The sequence below is a fragment of the Rhipicephalus microplus genome, chromosome 5 (genome assembly GCF_043290135.1).
Source record: "Rhipicephalus microplus isolate Deutch F79 chromosome 5, USDA_Rmic, whole genome shotgun sequence".
Lineage (NCBI taxonomy): Eukaryota > Metazoa > Arthropoda > Arachnida > Ixodida > Ixodidae > Rhipicephalus > Rhipicephalus microplus.
This window is the reverse complement of record NC_134704.1, coordinates 218,427,908-218,445,205: the sequence shown is the minus strand read 5'-3', so window position 1 is coordinate 218,445,205 and position 17,298 is coordinate 218,427,908. Positions and strand designations below refer to the sequence as shown.

Sequence of the window (17,298 nt, the reverse complement as noted above, 5' to 3'; positions counted from 1 at the left end):
ATATCGCCTTGCGGTTTTAGCCTGTACAGGTTCCAAAAAGGTTATGAATTTTTGTTCCAGGCAATACACCCGGTTCACCCAGGTTGTACAGATGCACGTTGCCGAAAAAGTATTCAAATATCTGCCGTGCCCACCGGTCTCGGCTCATGAATTGCAGGCGGCCTCGGTACATTAGCTTGCTGGGTGCTTCTCGAGCTTCGAAACCAGACCAGCCCATGTCCCCCTGGACTGCCTCATTTGCCACCCTTCCACGGCATGCGAGCGCAGTGCGGCCTACTTCTCGTTGTCGCCGCTCTAACCATTCCCTAGTTGCTGCCGTCATGCAGACTACTGCATTTGCGAACGTCAAGCAGAGGACGTGAACGAGTTTCCATAGGTCCCGAACCATGATGAAGCAGTTGCAGCCCCACAATATGCAGCGCCGGAGGATGCACTGTGCCCGCAGCGCGACTTGGCGGACATGGACTTCTTGCCGGCCGTATATACTGTCCTCAAAACCCAGTAGCACACCTAAGTACTTATAGGCAGTGTCAGTGGAGATGCTTTCACCTCCTAGCTTGAGGTCTGCCGCCTCAGCCATGTTGCCCGCGAACGGTACAGCCTTGGTTTTCTCGGCATTGAAGCGTAGTCCCAGCTCAGTCATCTCTGCGGCACAGATGTCCAGAAGAGTCTGCAGGTCCACTTTGGTCTCCGCCATTAGGACCACATCATCCGCATACGTCAAGCCTGGCAGCCGTCGATTTTCGTCGATTCAACTTGTGCTATACTTCAGACGGAACCCCAGGCCAGACTCGAGCAATGCTTGTTCCATGCCTGACACGTATAGCAGATATAGAATTGACGAAAGTAGACATCCCTGACAGAGGCCCCAGCAGACGCCTACCGGCCGACTCTCTACATTGGCGAAGTGCGCAATGACGCTATTGCCGGCGTATAGGCGTCTGACTGTCGCCGACAGCTCTTTCGGCATTCCCAGTGTCTCCACGCGTGTGAACAGGATGTCATGTGGGACAATGTCGTAAGCTTTCTCCACATCCATGAAGCAGCATAGAAGCGTACGCCCTTCTTTTCTGGCAATCTCCGCACACTGTGTAAGGACGAAAAAGTTATCCTCAAGTCGTCGACCTCTGCGAAAACTGTTCTACAGCTCTGTCAGCCGCCCTTTAGATTCAGCCAGCCACTGATCCAGTCCTTAAGCACATGGGTAAAGAGCCTGTACATGGTGCTGGTGACTGTGAGTAGTCGGTTATCTTGAAGGTTCCCTGCCCTGCCTCCCTGCTTGATGATGAGTGAGACTCTGCCCCGATGCCAGTCGTCTGGAATGGCCGCTCCCGCAACGATGTCACTGAATAGTCCAGCAAGCTGTTCTTTCACCTCCTGAGATGGGATGCCATCTGGCCCCGAGGCTGTTTGAACTCGGAGATGGGACAAAGCACGGTCTATAGAGATATGACTGAATTCCCATTTTAGGGCTCCTTCCTCTGGGGAACCCTGTTCAGTCCTCTCTTCACCACACTGGGGGTCTCCTTCATTCAACTGGAGGTCCCTTGTGCATCCATGTGAACCATACAGAGCCTCCAAGTGCCCTTTCAAAGCCTGTGTGCTGGTCATGCCATCTGTCATCTAACAGGGACAACTACGCAGGATTTTCAAAGGCTCTGAAATTGGCACTTAAAAAAAAAAAAAGAAACAAACCTTGGAGGTTACGTAGGACGGAGAGCAGGCAGCCACTGAGAGATTGTGGGGAAGGGGGGGTGAAGAGTAAGTGGGGCTCTTTTCTGCACTCTGGCCTCCGTGCCAGTTTCTTCGTTTTCCTCTCCGCTCCCTGTCAACGCCGCCTTGTAACTCGGCAGCCGCCCTAGCAAGCGACTAGCCAAGCCGCCGGCGGGGTGGCGCGTAGTTCGAATTATCCGCGGCAGAACCTACTCACATTAGAATTAACGGGCTTTTTTATTCACAGGCTTGTATGGAGCTTGCCCGGACCATAACTTACAGTTCGAATTATCTATAAAATCGAATGATTGAAGTTCGAATTAACGAGCTTTCACTATAGTAAACATTCTACCACGCACTTCAAGGTGGGACAGGTCTTTTAATATTCCCAAGTGCAATGTTGCATCAAAAGCCTTTTTAATGTCGAGGAACACAGAAAGGAAGTATTGCTTGTGGACGAAAGCATCTCTGATCTGTGCCTCGATACGAACAAGGTGATCGGCGGTGGAACTACCCTTTCAAAACTCGCACCGAAATTGGTCGAACAAATTGTTTGTTTCAAGGAAATGTACAAGTTGACAGTTAATCATTTTTTCGAGAAGTTTGCACAGGCAGCTTGTAGGCGCAATAGGCCTATAACTCGAAACTTAAGAAGGGTCCTTGCCCCCTTTCTAAATTGCAACAACAATAGCCTCATTCCAGAACGTAGGGATAGCGCCAGAGAACCAGATAGCATTGTCGCGTTACTCGGTGTACGGAGACTTGGCACGTACCTTGTCCTCGCACAAACTATGGATTTTTACCGCCTTCCAAGTGTGATGAACAAATGGAAACTAACAACTGATAATCTGCGTATATTGTCTAAAACTGAACTGTTAAATCGGATGTGCTGATTGTGTTGTAAATGAATGTTGGGTGATTTCTCTAATGGTTATTCAGTTTTTATTCTTTCATGCATTGCTTTGTTATGAATATTTTTGTATGTATTTTAGAGTTGTGATTCTATTATTTGCTGTCATGGGCCAGATGTGTGCTTCTTTTTGTATTGTCGCTTTCCGCTGCCTGTAATTTTTGTAACTTTTTGTAAATTTGTAGTTTAAAATTTTTTTTTTTCAGGGTGAAGGGGCCAGTCAAGCTGCGAAATGCAGCTTTTTTCCCTTCGCACCAAACCACGTATACAGTGTATTTTCGTGTACTGTCAAGGGGTTGAATAAACTCAAACTCAAACGAAGTAAGGTTTTTTGTGTTTCGATTGGTAGGTTTTTTAGGCCACACAGTCAGAACCTGGAGCGGAATCACTGCAGGAGTTCAGTGATGTTTGGAGATCAGCTAAGCTGAAAGCTTGGTTGTACGCCTCGTATGTTGTAAATTTGTGTTCCGAGTTTTTGCTTTTCTATTTTTGTTCTGTATTTTTTAAAAACATCAGTATAGTAAGACGAGCGGGAAGTTCGAAGTGCGCACCGAGGAAGTTCGCCTGATCTTTCAAGGTGTTCCCTGTGTGTTTACAAGTGGGAGTGTGTGTGCTTCTCTTCCTGCTACCCTACCAACCATGGTCCAGACTTTTGCCTCCTCTGTATATGAATTGATCCCTGATAAAAATAAAAATTTCTAGCAACTTTCTCTTCTGACCTGCCGACGCGATCTCCTGGCCTGAGACTTCATTTTCTCGAAGATGTCAAGATTTTCGGCTGTCAGTGAGTTCCGAAGCAACCTCCAAGCTTTGTTTTGCTGCTTGCGCGCATTTCGGCACTGAGAGTTCCACCATGGCACACGTCGTTTTCCAGGGTGTCCATTCGTTTGTGGTATGCATTTTGTTGCTGCATCTATCAGAAACGCTGTGAAGTAGCTGACAGCTGCATCAATGCTTAAAGTGCATATGTCGCGCCAACTTAAATGAGTGATGGTATAAAACTGTTCCCAGTCGGCTTTGCTTAATAACCGTTTGGGAACCGGTGGCGGACATTCAGTTGATGTAGGTGTGCTCAAAACTGCAGGATAATGGTCACTTCCGTAGCGATTAGAGATGACTTTCCAGTGAAGTAGCGGCACAAGCGATGGAGATACTATGCTTAGGTCTATGGAGAAATAGGTATTGTTAGCGAGGTTATAATAGGTTGGTTCTTTTTGATTCAGGAGACATGCGCTTGAAGAGAGAAGAAACTGTTCAATCAATCAGCCTTGAGCGTCACAACGAGAGTTGCTCCATAGCCTGCTATGCGCATTCAAGTCTCCGAGGAGAACAAAATGTTTCGGAAGTTCATCAATTAAGAACTGGAAGTCATGTTTTTGTAGGTGATAGCTCTGAGGTACGTAAAGAGTGCAAATTGTGATCAGTTTGTCGAAAAGCACAGCTCAAACAACCACTGCCTCAAGGGATGCTGCTTGGAGTTGAAAGTGTGTGCATGCAATTCCTTGATTCACTTAATGGAAACACCTTTGAATGATGTCACGGAATCATCAGGGTTCTTTCGGAAAATAGCGTACTTACATAGAAAGTTGGTGTGTTTTGGATTTAAGTGTGTTTCTTGTACACACAGCACTTTTGGTGAGGGTTCATGTAAAAGTTCTTGGAGGTCTTCAAGGTTCCTGAGAAGGCCCCTAACATTCCATTGTATAATTTGAGTGTTCATGGTGAAGGTAAAGTAGTGCTGTGTGTACGTGGACCGAGTTCATCTCCGGAAGTTCATCAATTAAAGAGTGTAAATCACGTTTTTGCAGCTGATAGCTAGGAGGAATGTAAATAGTGCAGATTGTGATCAGTTTATCAAAAAGAACCGCTCGAACAGCCACTGCCTCAAGGGATGTTTGGAGGTGTAAGTGTGTGCATGGAATCCCTTGATTCACTATAATGGCAACACCTCCGGATGATGTCATGGCATCAACACGGTCCTTTCGGAAAATAACGTATTTACGAAGAAAATTTGTGTGTTTTGAATAAAGATGTGTTTCTTGTACACACAGCACTTTTGGTGAGTGTTCGCGTAAAAGTTCTTGGATGTCGTCAAGTTTTCTGAGAAGGCCCCTAACGTTCCATTGTATGATTTGAGTGTTCATAGTGAATGTAAAACAGTGTTGTGTGTAGGAAAAGCGAGTGGCTGTTTAGACAGGGAGTTTGAATTCAAGTAACAGTGCCATCACCAGGCCCCGTTATTTGCTTTTTTGTTTTCTTAACGTGCTTTAAGGAGCCACGCCGCTCTTTCGGCACCAAGGGTACCGACGTATCCATTGCCTCCTCAGAGGCACTGGATGCCCGCACAAACGAGCTGGTTGTTCGAATTCTGGGCCTCGCCTGGTGAGGCGAGGCCTTGAGACCTGAAGACCCTGGGGTCTCCGGTCTCTGTTCTGGAGTAGGCGGAGTAGTCTGGGTTACAGCCGCCTTGGGGGCAGGTGCCACAACCTCCAGCTCGATATGTGCAAGCCGAGGGAGTCACCAGGGCTGGTGCGGCGGAGCCCCCTGAAGCGCCGCATCAGCATACGTTGGGCCATAAAATGGCGACTTTTTTCCTTGCTTCCTTAAAAAAAATGTTTTCTTTCACTTTCCCCGTTGTTATCTCCTTTTCTTTCCTCCAGTATGGACAGGAACGTGAATATGCAGCATGGTTTCCGTCACAGTTTACACAGTGCGGCTGCTCTTTGCAGTTCTCAGACACGTGGCCCAGGGCTTCACATTGTGCACAGGTCTGGCTACCATGACAGCTTTTAGAGCCATGGCCATACCTCTGACACTCGAAGCAACAACGACGGGGGTTTGGTACGTACAGCCTGATTGAAGTTTTCGTGTACCCTGTTTGAATGGTTTCTGGCAATTTCCTGGAAGCAAATGTGAGTATTGGGTGTTTCGTTGGTGTTTCCTTTTTGTCTCTTCTGATGATAATTCTCTGTACATTAGTCACATTTTGGCTCTTCCACCCCTCCAGAAGTTCGATCTCAGTCAGGTCAAATAAGTCCGTGTCAGATACCACTCCGCGAGTTGTGTTCATGGATCTGTGTGGTGTTACGGTTATCGTTGTGTCACCGAAAGCTGAAAGACGGTCTAGCTTTTCAAATTGTCCTTTGTTCCGAATTTCGAGAAGGAGGTCTCTGCTAGCCATTTTGGTTACCTTGAATCCAGCGCCAAGAGTTTCGGTAAGACATCTAGCAACTAAGAAGGGAGAGATGGTCCTGGCTTGTTTTCCAGTTTACTCACAGTGGATTACATGAAAGCGAGGAAATGTTTCGATTGGCCTGTTGAAAAAGTTCATGCCATCGGGGCGTACCCGCATCAAGCCGGTACGATCGGTAAGTAAGCGGAATGCTCTATGCATGGCGGTTTTATTTTTATTCAGCAGTGTTGGCGACCACCCACCATGGAGCCCAACGAGGGGACGCTACAAGTTTGTAAATACTGAAAGCTTGCCAACGCCAGTCGTACAACGCCACTAAACCCAATGTACCTAGACCAAGGTAGGCTACTTGCACAGGGTTAACCCTCGCCGCCAGGAAAATGGGAAGTAAACGAAAAGAAACAAGAAGACAGGAAAGATAAACAGTGATAGCAAAGACGAAGATGTAGACAGGGAGAGAGGGATAGGAAAATGCAACTGCCGATTTCCACTGGGTGAGTCAGTCCAGCGGCGCTGTCTACGTGAAGCCGGGGCCAAAGGGGTGTGTTGCCTCTGCCAGGGGGCCTTAGAGGTCCAATCACCCGGCGTTGGCTCAACCCCCCAGGATTCCCCTTTTGCCGGACACGGCTCCGCCACGCACGGCTAGGCCTGGGAGTGAGTCGAAACCCCAACGTTAGCTCGGGTCCGTGGTGTCGCTACACAGCTACACACCAAATGCCTGCTGACGCAGACGCCCCTGCAGGTACTCCAAGAAAAGCGAGACTGGGTACACAACACATTAATGCACGCAAACATTATCTTATTGCTACACGAAATGAGCATTCACATTGCACTTGGCCACATGTGTGACACGAAGCATGTACGACGACAAGCCATCAGTCACCTTGACTGTGAAACAACTGGCTTTTCTTAGCAGCGTTGTTGCTGTTGACACATCTTTACAGTATTCACATTTCATGCCCGTGGAGGGCTGCGGTGAATGCAGGTGGAGAGACATGTAGGGGGAGATGGCAGTGTAATCATTGTACACATCTTTGATATGCTTTTTATTGTTTTTCCTGTGCATTGGTTTATCAAGTATTTTGTCACATTCAATAAGATTTGCTCTACAAGACTAGCTGTAGAAAAAGGCATGTTATTCAACTCAACTTATTTTACTACTGAAGTGCTCTATGAGAAACGAAATCCAGCACCATGCTTTTTCACCAAAATCCCTCACGTCACTGCAGCAATTCTTGACAAGCTCTGACAATTACATTGTAATAAAGAGACAAAGAAGCAGTTTTTACACTACATGTTTTTGTGAGCAAAACAAAAGGTTTCCCAATCATAATGTCAGAACTACAAGGCCCTTCCGCTTCACCGCGGACACGGCTAGTCGTAGATTCGCACTGGCAGTGTCACCGAGCTGTGAGCTTACTTAATGGTGTACTACAGACACAAAAAATTTAACATCTTGCTTATTTCTATTGCAATAAGTAGCTAACGATCCACTTATCCCTACTGAAAAACTCGACTGCTCAAGTGCATGATGGTTAATTACTCGAGTGCATGATGGTCAATTATTTGAAAACGGTTTTATAATGACCAGCAGCAACTTCGATGTGACAGGTTGCCAGGTTAGGTGGAATCCTGAATGGTATTGAACGGACAGCTAACAATGACTTGGTTTAGATGGACAAACTGGACACTGAGAACTCTAATGCCACATGTTTCATTGCCATAAGTTCATTATTAGCAAAGAAAATCAAAGATGAAGCTTCATTTTTATATTTCACACAGAAATCAGAGTACATTTAAAAAGTTGCAAAATGTATTTTTTTTTTCTCTTTTGCAACACTGACTCGAAATTTCCTCAAACTTTAAATGCTAGGTCTATGGCACTCACAGATGACAATGTACTTCAATTTAGTCATATAATTGTGGAAAATAAATTTACTTGCTCGATTTTTAATAGCTTCTAACACAAAAACTAGGCATTCTTGTTGCGAAGACTATCTGATTGGTATTTGGTTGATATTTGAGGTTTAACGTCCCAAAACCACCATATGACTATGAGAGACACCGTAGTAAAGGGCTCTGGAAATTTTAACCACCTGGGGTTGTTTAACGTGCCCCCACATATGAGCACACGGACCTACAGCATTTTCACCTCCATCGAAAATGCAATCGTTGCAGCCGACATTTGATCCAGGGACCTGCGGGTCAGCAGCCAAGTACTTTAGCCACTAGCCCACCGCGGAGGGGCTGCAAAGACTACCAATAGTATAAGAAACACAAATTCAAGCCGCCATCCCCCATACTATAAAGGGCCAGTAAACAAACTCGACGTTCGAAAATTGTTATAAAGAGAAATATGTGCACTTTTGTGCTGTGGACATGCTGTCGCAAGAACTTTGCGAAAACGTTCTATATTAAGGAAGTTACAGGGGGTTAGAACATCGGTATCAACCGATTCCAAATTTTCACGTGGCCTCGCCACCCCTTCTCCTCACAGGGAGGGGTAGGCATAGCCCATCACGTGGCTGGTTTAGACCAGTGGTTGAGTTGCAAGCTAGGTCGAGCCGCTGATTGGCCACTTTGCATCACTGTGCGTGAAAGAAGGATTGGTCAGATAGGTAAGGAGCGCGAAAGTTGTTTTTGAAATGGAGGCTCCATGTGGCACCCAGCGCTGCAATATTTGAAAAAAGTGATTGCCCGAGTCTGCTCTACAAATCGTTGAGCTTATTTGAAGGGTGTAAAAAAAAAGTTGGAGCCTGTTTACTGGCGCTTTAAAAAAGCTACTCGTTTAAGGATCTTAAATAGGCATTTACATAGGTTACAGGTAATATACCCAAGAGATTAGGAAGTGTAAGCACATATCGTTATGATGTAAGAGGCCTGTGAAAGGTGTCATGTAAGATTAATGCCGAAATATTTGTATGATGATGTCTGAGACGCTAGTATTGTACTTATATAGCGCAAAAACATTTGGGTCATTTAAAAACTGCAATAATGTAACGAGAGCAGCTGCAACAGTCTTTTTTTTGGAAAAATGTGACCCTCAAAGGGTTAAAGTAAGACAACTGTGGTACTAGCATGAAGATTCTTTTTGTACACTTACCTGCGGGAACGAAGCTGAAGGTTGTTTGTGAATTTGTTGCACCTGCAACAGAGGCTCCCAGTGGGCTAGTGCCTCCAGTCTTGCGGGATGGCTGAAACATTTTACGCGCGGGTAGCACTGACGGCCTAGGCGCAGCCACGACTGCACTTGCACTGGGACTTGCTTTGTGGCTCTGCAAGCAAAGTCAGAAAAACAAGGAAGCGATGAACTGGGCTACTGGGTGCACTATCAAATGAGCGGAAACCAGCAGTTGTGCAGCACTAATGAAAACATAACCTGCCGCTGAACGTCTGCCTTTGATGTTCACTACTGGTTTTATACATGCCCCACCAGAGGTAATTACAGAAGTTTCACAGCATAAACAGAAGCTGCAAGTGAGTGTACACTAGCCTTCGAGCTAGAAATATATTCCACTGACACAAGACAAAAAAAGAAGAAATATCGTAATGCAATACTTTCTTTCTAGAAAGTAATGTCTTAGCAAGATACTACGAGGTGTAGTAATAAATGATTAAAAACATGCATGGCTGTAAGAGGACCTCCTGTTAGTTTACAAAACCAATGCTATTGTTGAGCTGCAAGGTAGCCGAATTGTAAAAAAAAAGATATGCAAGAACTGTGAGAACAACACTGATATGCATCTATGAATCATATGAAATTTTCTCCACATTACGGTATTAATATGAGAATATATTGGTAGAACAAGAACAATGAAGTTAACGGCAAGTACATTAGCCTTACAGGATGCCGTGCAATCTGTACTTTAAAAAATTAAACACAAAACATAGCAGCAAATTTGAAAGCAACAATTATTAAATCTATTAATATTCAACTGCAACTGAACTTTGTTATTCAGCCTTTTCAATTGTGCAATACATGGCAAATGTCAGTAAATCTTGAAGAAAGTTGTCATGTCATCACAAGTAAAGCACATATATGGTACACTCATTTGACTACGCAATTCACGGTAATAGCCTGATGCCGAGTGCTATAAGTACTTTGGTCTTGACATTCACAACGACCTGCGCTAGAATAACCACATAACAGAGATTACTAACACAGCAATTTCTAAACTACATTAGTTAAAATGCTCCCTTTTCATCCTTCATGTGATACAAAGCTTACAAGCATTTTTAAACACTAGTCTTACCTACTCTAGAGTACAATAATCGTGTTTGAGACTCGTTTACTCGATCCAATATTATTAAACAAGAAAGGGTCCAGAACAAAGCCGTAAGATTTATAATATTTATTTTTAATCACTTAGATAGGGTCTCGCTCTCAGGCTTGGTGAAGAAGTCTAATATAAAGCACACCCCAGAGAAGAAATAAAATCGCACGACTACGTTTTATGTTTAGACAAGTAAAGGTCACCTCAACGGCAGAACAACCAAATATGTGCATTTTTCAACAGGCTACGATACCAGGATGTGACACTGTTTTTCAATCGCTCCACATAAAATGACAGTGAAATGCCCTAGATGCACCCAACGGAGAAACCAACAGCACAGAAGTTGATTGCGTGAAGTTCCTTTCCTTGTACTACATGCCTTTCCCTTATATTTATGCTTAAGCAGATTATCTTTGTTCCTTTCTTTGCTTCATTTTGTCATTACACATTTTGTGCCCCTGTTGTGCTTAACGAGTTGTGTCAGTTCTTTGCTTCATATTTTCTACATTTTACACTACTGTTTTCCCTAAAAAATTCTATACATCATTTTCGATGGTAACTCCACTCTACAACAACTTCACCAGAAGTTGGCAGTATTGTCGAAGAAATAAAACAAATAATAAACAAGAAATACACGCTTCATGGCACCTCTTCCACCAGTCAAGTGTCACCAATTCGACCTGCATAGGTGTTTGTGCCTTTAGTCAACAAGGGGCACGTAGCGACTTTGCTGCCATCTTTTTGTGACCACATTTTAAGGGATTTGCAGAGGAATTATGCTGTCTACAATGCACTTCACAAAAAAATAAAAACAAAAGTCAGCTTAGAACAATCTGTGAACAAATAATGACTCAGGAGTGTTAACAGGCATTTATGTAAACAATATGATCACTTGTGCAGGGATGTGATCACTCAAAGCCATTTTAGCACAGCTTCCGGAGCACCTAAAACTACACTTTGGAGCAGTACAACTTTCATCTGGAGCATACCTGTCACTCCTTTTTGAGCACAAATGACACCAAGATGGAGCGGTTGTACATGTTTAACAAAGCCAATTCGTGCATGCTTGCATGCACGTTGTCTTCAATAAATACCCTTGAAGATAAAATGCAGTCATCGCTTTTACTTTTTGCATAGACAGTGCTAAAATAACGTGCCCTTGGGCCTCCTATCATTTCATATTTGTAAAGGAAAGGACTTTCCTGGATGCTTCAACTTCTCATGCATTCTACTTTTATAAAGCATCCAATAAAGTCATTTTGATCACATTTGTGCTTTTAGCAAAACCTGCACTTTCCCTGAGTAGAGCTGCTGTTGTGCTTTAAAAACACAATCCTTAGAATTCCGGTTCATGCACATTTACAAACAGGCTTTACTAACTAATCTTTTATGCCTAAAATCTGAGCAGCGCTCCATGAAACCTGCAGTGTACGCAGTCACTATTGACACCCTTTTGAACACGTACTATTTGAGGAGCCCAAACGAGATGCACACCGAAACATCATACATCTAAGAAAAAAATTCCACATCTAACTGCAGCAGGTGGAACTGCCCGCCCATGTGAAATATTAAAACTTGTGCCCTGCATCAAGCCTTCTAGAGGTACACTAGCACGCTACTACTATTTCCTTATAACTAGCCAAAACCAAACTGGTTACACAAATTAGTACAGTCAGTCAAGTAAGACAGTACATTGACTTCTAATCGGAACAATTATCACTTTTTTCTAATCCACAAAAGTCGTCTGCTCACCATGGACATGCAGCCTTAGGTATTTCTTGCTCTCAGTGTTCAAAAAAGACATCAAATATTAAAACACATTTTCACGGAGTGAATCTGACGAGAGGAGACTGGACGATGGACCACCTTTGCGGAACCCAGCAGGTCAGAGGGGACAATGCTGTTTATTCAAGCACTAGGTCTGTTTCAAAAGTGGGCGCCCATGTTTGAGCAACGTAATTAGTATTCAAGGAGTATTGACATAAAATGCAGAGACATCAGCAGTAATACAGGTACTACGAAAGCAGGACATCAACAAACCCTACATAAACATACTGGAAGAAATCTACAGTGGATCCCTAGCTACCATAATTCTCCATAAGGAAAGCGACAGAATCCCGATAAAGACGGGTGTAAGGCACAGAGACACAATCTCTCCAATGCTACTCACCACGTCTTTACAGGAGGTTTTCAGGGCTCTAGATTGGAAAGTTAGTGGAGAGTATTTTAGTAACCTGCAATTCGCTAATGACATTGCCTTGATGAGTAACTCAGGAGACGAATTACAGCTCATGATTACCGAACTGGACACGTAAAGCAGAAGAGTAGGCCTGAAAATTAATATGCACCAAACTAAAGTAATGTGCAACAGTCTCGGCAGAAAACCGCACTTAGCAATAGGTGGAGAGACGCTGGATTAGTTGGTTGGTTGCAAAACTTTATTATGGTCCTGCAAGGCGCGCATCAGCGCACAGCGGGTGAATCCCACGCCGGGACCGTTAGGCCAAGCCTATCGGCCGCTCCGCGAGCCTGCTGGACGGCCCAAAGTTGGTCGGCCAGGAGGGAGCAGTGTAGGGCCGCCTCCCACCTGACAGATGTATTGTTGGGGTTAGTGTACATTGCCTTGCACTCCCAGAGCATGTGCGCCAGCGTGGATACATCCCCACATGCGGGGCAAGCGTCATTGGGGAACTTGTCAGGATGAATAGAGTGAAGGGATCTCAAATTAGAGTACGTGTCGGTCTGCAGTAGTCCGAGCGTAAGGGCCTGTGGCCTATTTGGATGAGGGAGTGGATATAGCCTTCGCGCGAGGTAAAAATTTTTTGTTATTTTGTTGTACGTGGCAGGCGCGTCCTTGTTTTCCGCAACCCCGTTGGCCCCGAATCGTTGCCCGGAACCGGCGCGGTCGGTTAGCGCGCGCGCGGCCTCGTGGGCATACTCGATGAGGTTGGGGGGAGCGCCTTGGACCTGTCCAACGTGTGCAGGAAACCAGATCAGTACGTGGTGCTTGATACCGCCGCGGCCACCACTCTGGAGCACGCATAGAGCTTTCTTGAAGATTACACCTCGCTCGAAAGCGTGAATAGCTGACCTAGAGTCACTATAGATGACCTCCCTTTCACATTCCAGGATGGCCAGGGCGATAGCCACTTGTTCGGCAATCGTCGGATCGTCAGTGTGAACCGATGCGCGGTTGGTGATTTGCTGTTTGGAGTCGACGACAACTGCGGAGAAGGCGCGGCTCCCACGGTAAGCTGCCGCGTCGACAAAGCTGACGCCGTGCTCCTCACTGTGAATCTGCTTGAGAAGAGTGGCAGCTCTAGCCCATCGCCTACCATGATTGTGCTTGGGATGGACATTCCTCGGTATCGGTGCCACGGTGATGAGGAATCTCACGGGGCATCTGTCTCATCTTCTCGTCCACTTCAGCCAGAGAGTGACCGAGCTCTCGGAGTATATGTCTGCCAATCTGGGAGCTCGAAAGGCGCGCGAGCTGGGCCCGCTCCTGCGCTTCGGCAATCTCCTCTAACGTATTGTGTACGCCGAGCTGGAGCAGGCGCTTGGTGCGCGTCCTGATCGGGATACCGAGGGCCCGCTTGGTAATCATTCTGAGCAAGACGTTTATCTTGTCACGCTCAGCACGCTGCCAATTGTGCATGGCCGCGACATATGAAAAGTGGCAGAGCACAAAGGCATTGACCAGGCGGATTAGGTTGGCGTCCTTGAGGCCTTGGTAGCAGCTGGCCACCCGCCGAACCAGCCGAACCGCGTTATCCGTCTTGGCAGCGAGCTTGAGTATAGTCTTGCCGTTGGAACCATTGGACTCGATGGTCATGCCGAGGACTCGAATGGAGTCGACTCTGGGTATTGCACTGCCATTTCCGATGTAGAGCTAGATATCACTCTTCGAGATCGGCTGCCAGTTTTTAGGCTTGGGCCCTCGCCTAGTGGGTTGGTAGAGGAGGAGCTCCGACTTGTTTGAGGAACACCTCAGGCCTATGGGACAGAAGTAATCTTCCGCGGTGTCTATGGCCTCCTGCAGGGAGCGCTCGACTTGCTTGTCGCTGCCACCTGTGCACCAAATGGTAATATCGTCCGCGTAAATTGCGTGGTTAATGCGTTCGATACATGAGAGCCTCTTGGACAACCCGAACACGACAAGGTTGAATGGAGTGGGCGATATCACTGACCCTTGTGGCATGCCGCGCGAGCCCAGCTCGATCTCCTCAGAGACAAGGTCTCCCACACTGAGGGTGGCTCTCCTACGGGTCAAGAACGATTTGACATATTCGTAGAATCTGACTCCAAGGCCGAGCTCAGCAATCGACCGCAACACAAAAGAGTGAGTAACATTGTCGAAGGCTTTCTCTAAGTCGAGTCCGAGAATGGCCCGCATGTCTCGAGTGTAGCAGTCGATGACTTGGTGCTTGAGCAGCTTCATAGCGTCTTGCGTCGAAAGCTTCGCCCGAAAACCAATCATGGTGTGCGGGTAGAGACCATTGTTTTCCAGGTACCGAGTCAACCTATTGAGGACCACATGCTCGGCTACCTTTCCCACGCAGGATGTGAGCGAAATGCGGCGCATGTTGTCCAAGTTGGGTGGCCTCCCCGGCTTAGCAATGAGCACAGTGCGTACGACCTTCCACGGGTCGGGGACCTCGCCGCTCTTCCATGCCTCGTTGACGACTTCGGTGACGTAGTCGATTGACCGGTCGTCCAGGTTGCGCAGAGTCTTATTAGTTATGTCGTCCGGGCTCGCGGCAGACCTTCCATTGAGCCCTTGGAGCGCTTGCCGAACCTCTTCGTGGCATATCTCGGCTCAGTTCAGTGTCGGCCGGTCCCGAGTACTCGGGGTACGTGGTTGCGGGGTTCGAGTTGACAGGAAGGTGCTTTTGCACCAGCTGCTTCAAAACCTCCTTTTCTGAAGAGGACTGCTTGGCTTTGTGCATGGCTCGCGCTAGTACGTTCCGCTGGTTAGTTTTGGTGTTAGTCTCGCTGAGCAGGTGCTTGAGCAGGTTCCATGTCTTGCCATTACACATCTGGCCATCTACCGAGTTCTAAGAGAACTTGTTGTTGGGCTAGTTGGTAGATCATTTTGAAAAGTTAATTAGAGCGCGAAAACTTGACACGATCACTCACACACGCACACACCCATGCATCAAACACACAGCGCTCACTTCCAACTGATTTATTCATAGCTCGAAGGCTTGAATATATACAGGACACATTGTGCGCACACACACCAAAAGAAGGCCAACAGCAAGATTATCAAAACGTATAGTTAATCAATGTCATCGCCTTAGAGCGATAAACTGAAGTTCGCTCGGTAACAACGAAATTGAAGGGGCGCTTACACAGTTATCTTTATTTTTTTCAATGAAGAAGGCTTCTAACACTTCACGTGCAGTTTTACTTGCGCTTCTGCCCAGAATCTTTGTTTCAGAAAATCGTGCGTCACAACCACACGAGATGACATGCGCAACCAGGTGCGCATACTTGTCATCTCTTTTCGTTAATTTTTGGGCGTGTTCTCTTCATCGGTCATTAATACACCGTTCGGTTTGGCCAATGTTCACTTTTCCGCAGGATAAGGGTATGGAGTACACAACCCCCATGGAACACTTAACAAAGGCCCTCTCATGTTTCTTCTGACAGCCGCGCTTCTTTCTATCGCACACACTTTGGCACAGTCTTCCAATTTTTGGTGTGTTTTCTGAAACAAAGATTCTGGGCAGAAGCGCAAGTAAAATTGCACGTGAAGTGTTAAAAGCCTTCTTCATTGAAAAAAATAAAGATAACTGTGTAAACGCCCCTTCAATTTCGTTGTTACCAAGCGAACTTCAGTTTATCGCTCTAAGGCGATGACATTGATTAACTATACGTTTTGATAATCTTGCTGTTGGCCTTCTTTTGGTGTGTGTGCGCACAATGTGTCCTGTATATATTCAAGCCTTCGAGCTATGAATAAATCAGTTGGAAGTGAGCGCTGTGTGTTTGATGCACGGGTGTGTGCGTGTGTGAGTGATCGTGTCAAGTTTTCGCGCTCTAATTAACTTTTCGAAAGAAATCTACTGAGTCGCACACCTCGTCCCACTGCTGCTTGGAGAGGACACGGCAGTGCTCCTTGATGGTCTTGTTTAGGTCAATTTTCTTGCGCAACCTGTGATTGAGGAGCAGGCGAAAAGTGACTGCTTGGCCTCAAGCAGGTGGGCAAGGCGGCTGTCCATTGTTTCAACCGGAAGGTCAGTACTAATGTTCTTTGTGGTACTTATGACGTCCTCTCTGAGCTGGCTAATCCACTGTTGGAGGCTTGGCCTGGTTGCAGGTAGGGGTCGGTCGTTGTAGACTTTGTGAAACTGGTCCCAGTTTGTCCAAGAGAACTCCCGTGCCCTCTTTCGGACCACTAAGAACTGCGTCACCAGGACCTAATAGTCGCTACCTAAGTCAATGTTCGAGTTGGCCCACTGTACATCGGGGAGATTCTTGACGAAGGTCAAGTCGGGAGTCGAGTCTCTGCAGGATGAGGTGCCCAACCGAGTGGGAAAGGCTTTGTCAGTGATTAAAGTCAGGTCCATGTCTGTTGCGTTTTGCCACAGTTCCACGCCCTTGCTGGTATCGTACGGGAAGCCCCAAGTGTGGTGCGGAGCATTAAAATCGCCCGCCACAACCAGGGGGTTGGGACCTGCCAAGTTGACAGCCTTCTTTATAAGGGCCCTGAAGCGCTGTCGTCGGTCCTTAGGGCTACTGTACTGTGAGAAAAAAGATGCTGCTTCAGTCCGAGCTGCGCAGCAGAATCTCAGTCATGACATATTCGGCGCTGCTGGTGGCCATTCTGAGGTCGTGAGAGATGTGTGTGAGCTTGTTACTAACCAAGGTGCAGACGCCCCGGCCATCAGAATAACGCGAAACGGGCTGGTAACCAGTCAGTGTGACGTTTGGGGTTAATGTTTCCTGAAGCAGAATGACGGGGGGTTTTTCGCTAGAGCATCGAATGTACTGCTGCAAGGACGCCTTTTACAGGAGAAACCCCTGCAGTTCCATTGCGAAATGAGAAACGTTTCACTTGGCTTGGCCATCTTGGTGCTTTTCTAGGTTGGTGCTGCCCTCAGATTGGCTAAGAATAGCGTGGACGATGGGGCCCGCAGCGCCGGGCTGGGGTTGTACGACGGCGGTTGAGGTCAGAGCGGGTTTCACTACGCTTTGGAGAA

At 46.5% G+C, this 17,298-nt stretch overlaps 1 protein-coding gene across 1 annotated transcript in view; it reads right to left on the bottom strand.

Moving 5' to 3' along the window:
- LOC119173520 (BTB/POZ domain-containing protein 2) overlaps window positions 1–17,298 on the bottom strand; it is a 126,255-nt gene that overhangs the window by 94,497 nt on the left and 14,460 nt on the right. The window contains exon 2 of the mRNA XM_037424322.2: window positions 8,920–9,091. Within this exon, the coding sequence (XP_037280219.1) occupies window positions 8,920–9,019 (100 nt within the window). The 5' untranslated portion in view covers window positions 9,020–9,091. The remainder of the gene's footprint in view (window positions 1–8,919; window positions 9,092–17,298) is intronic.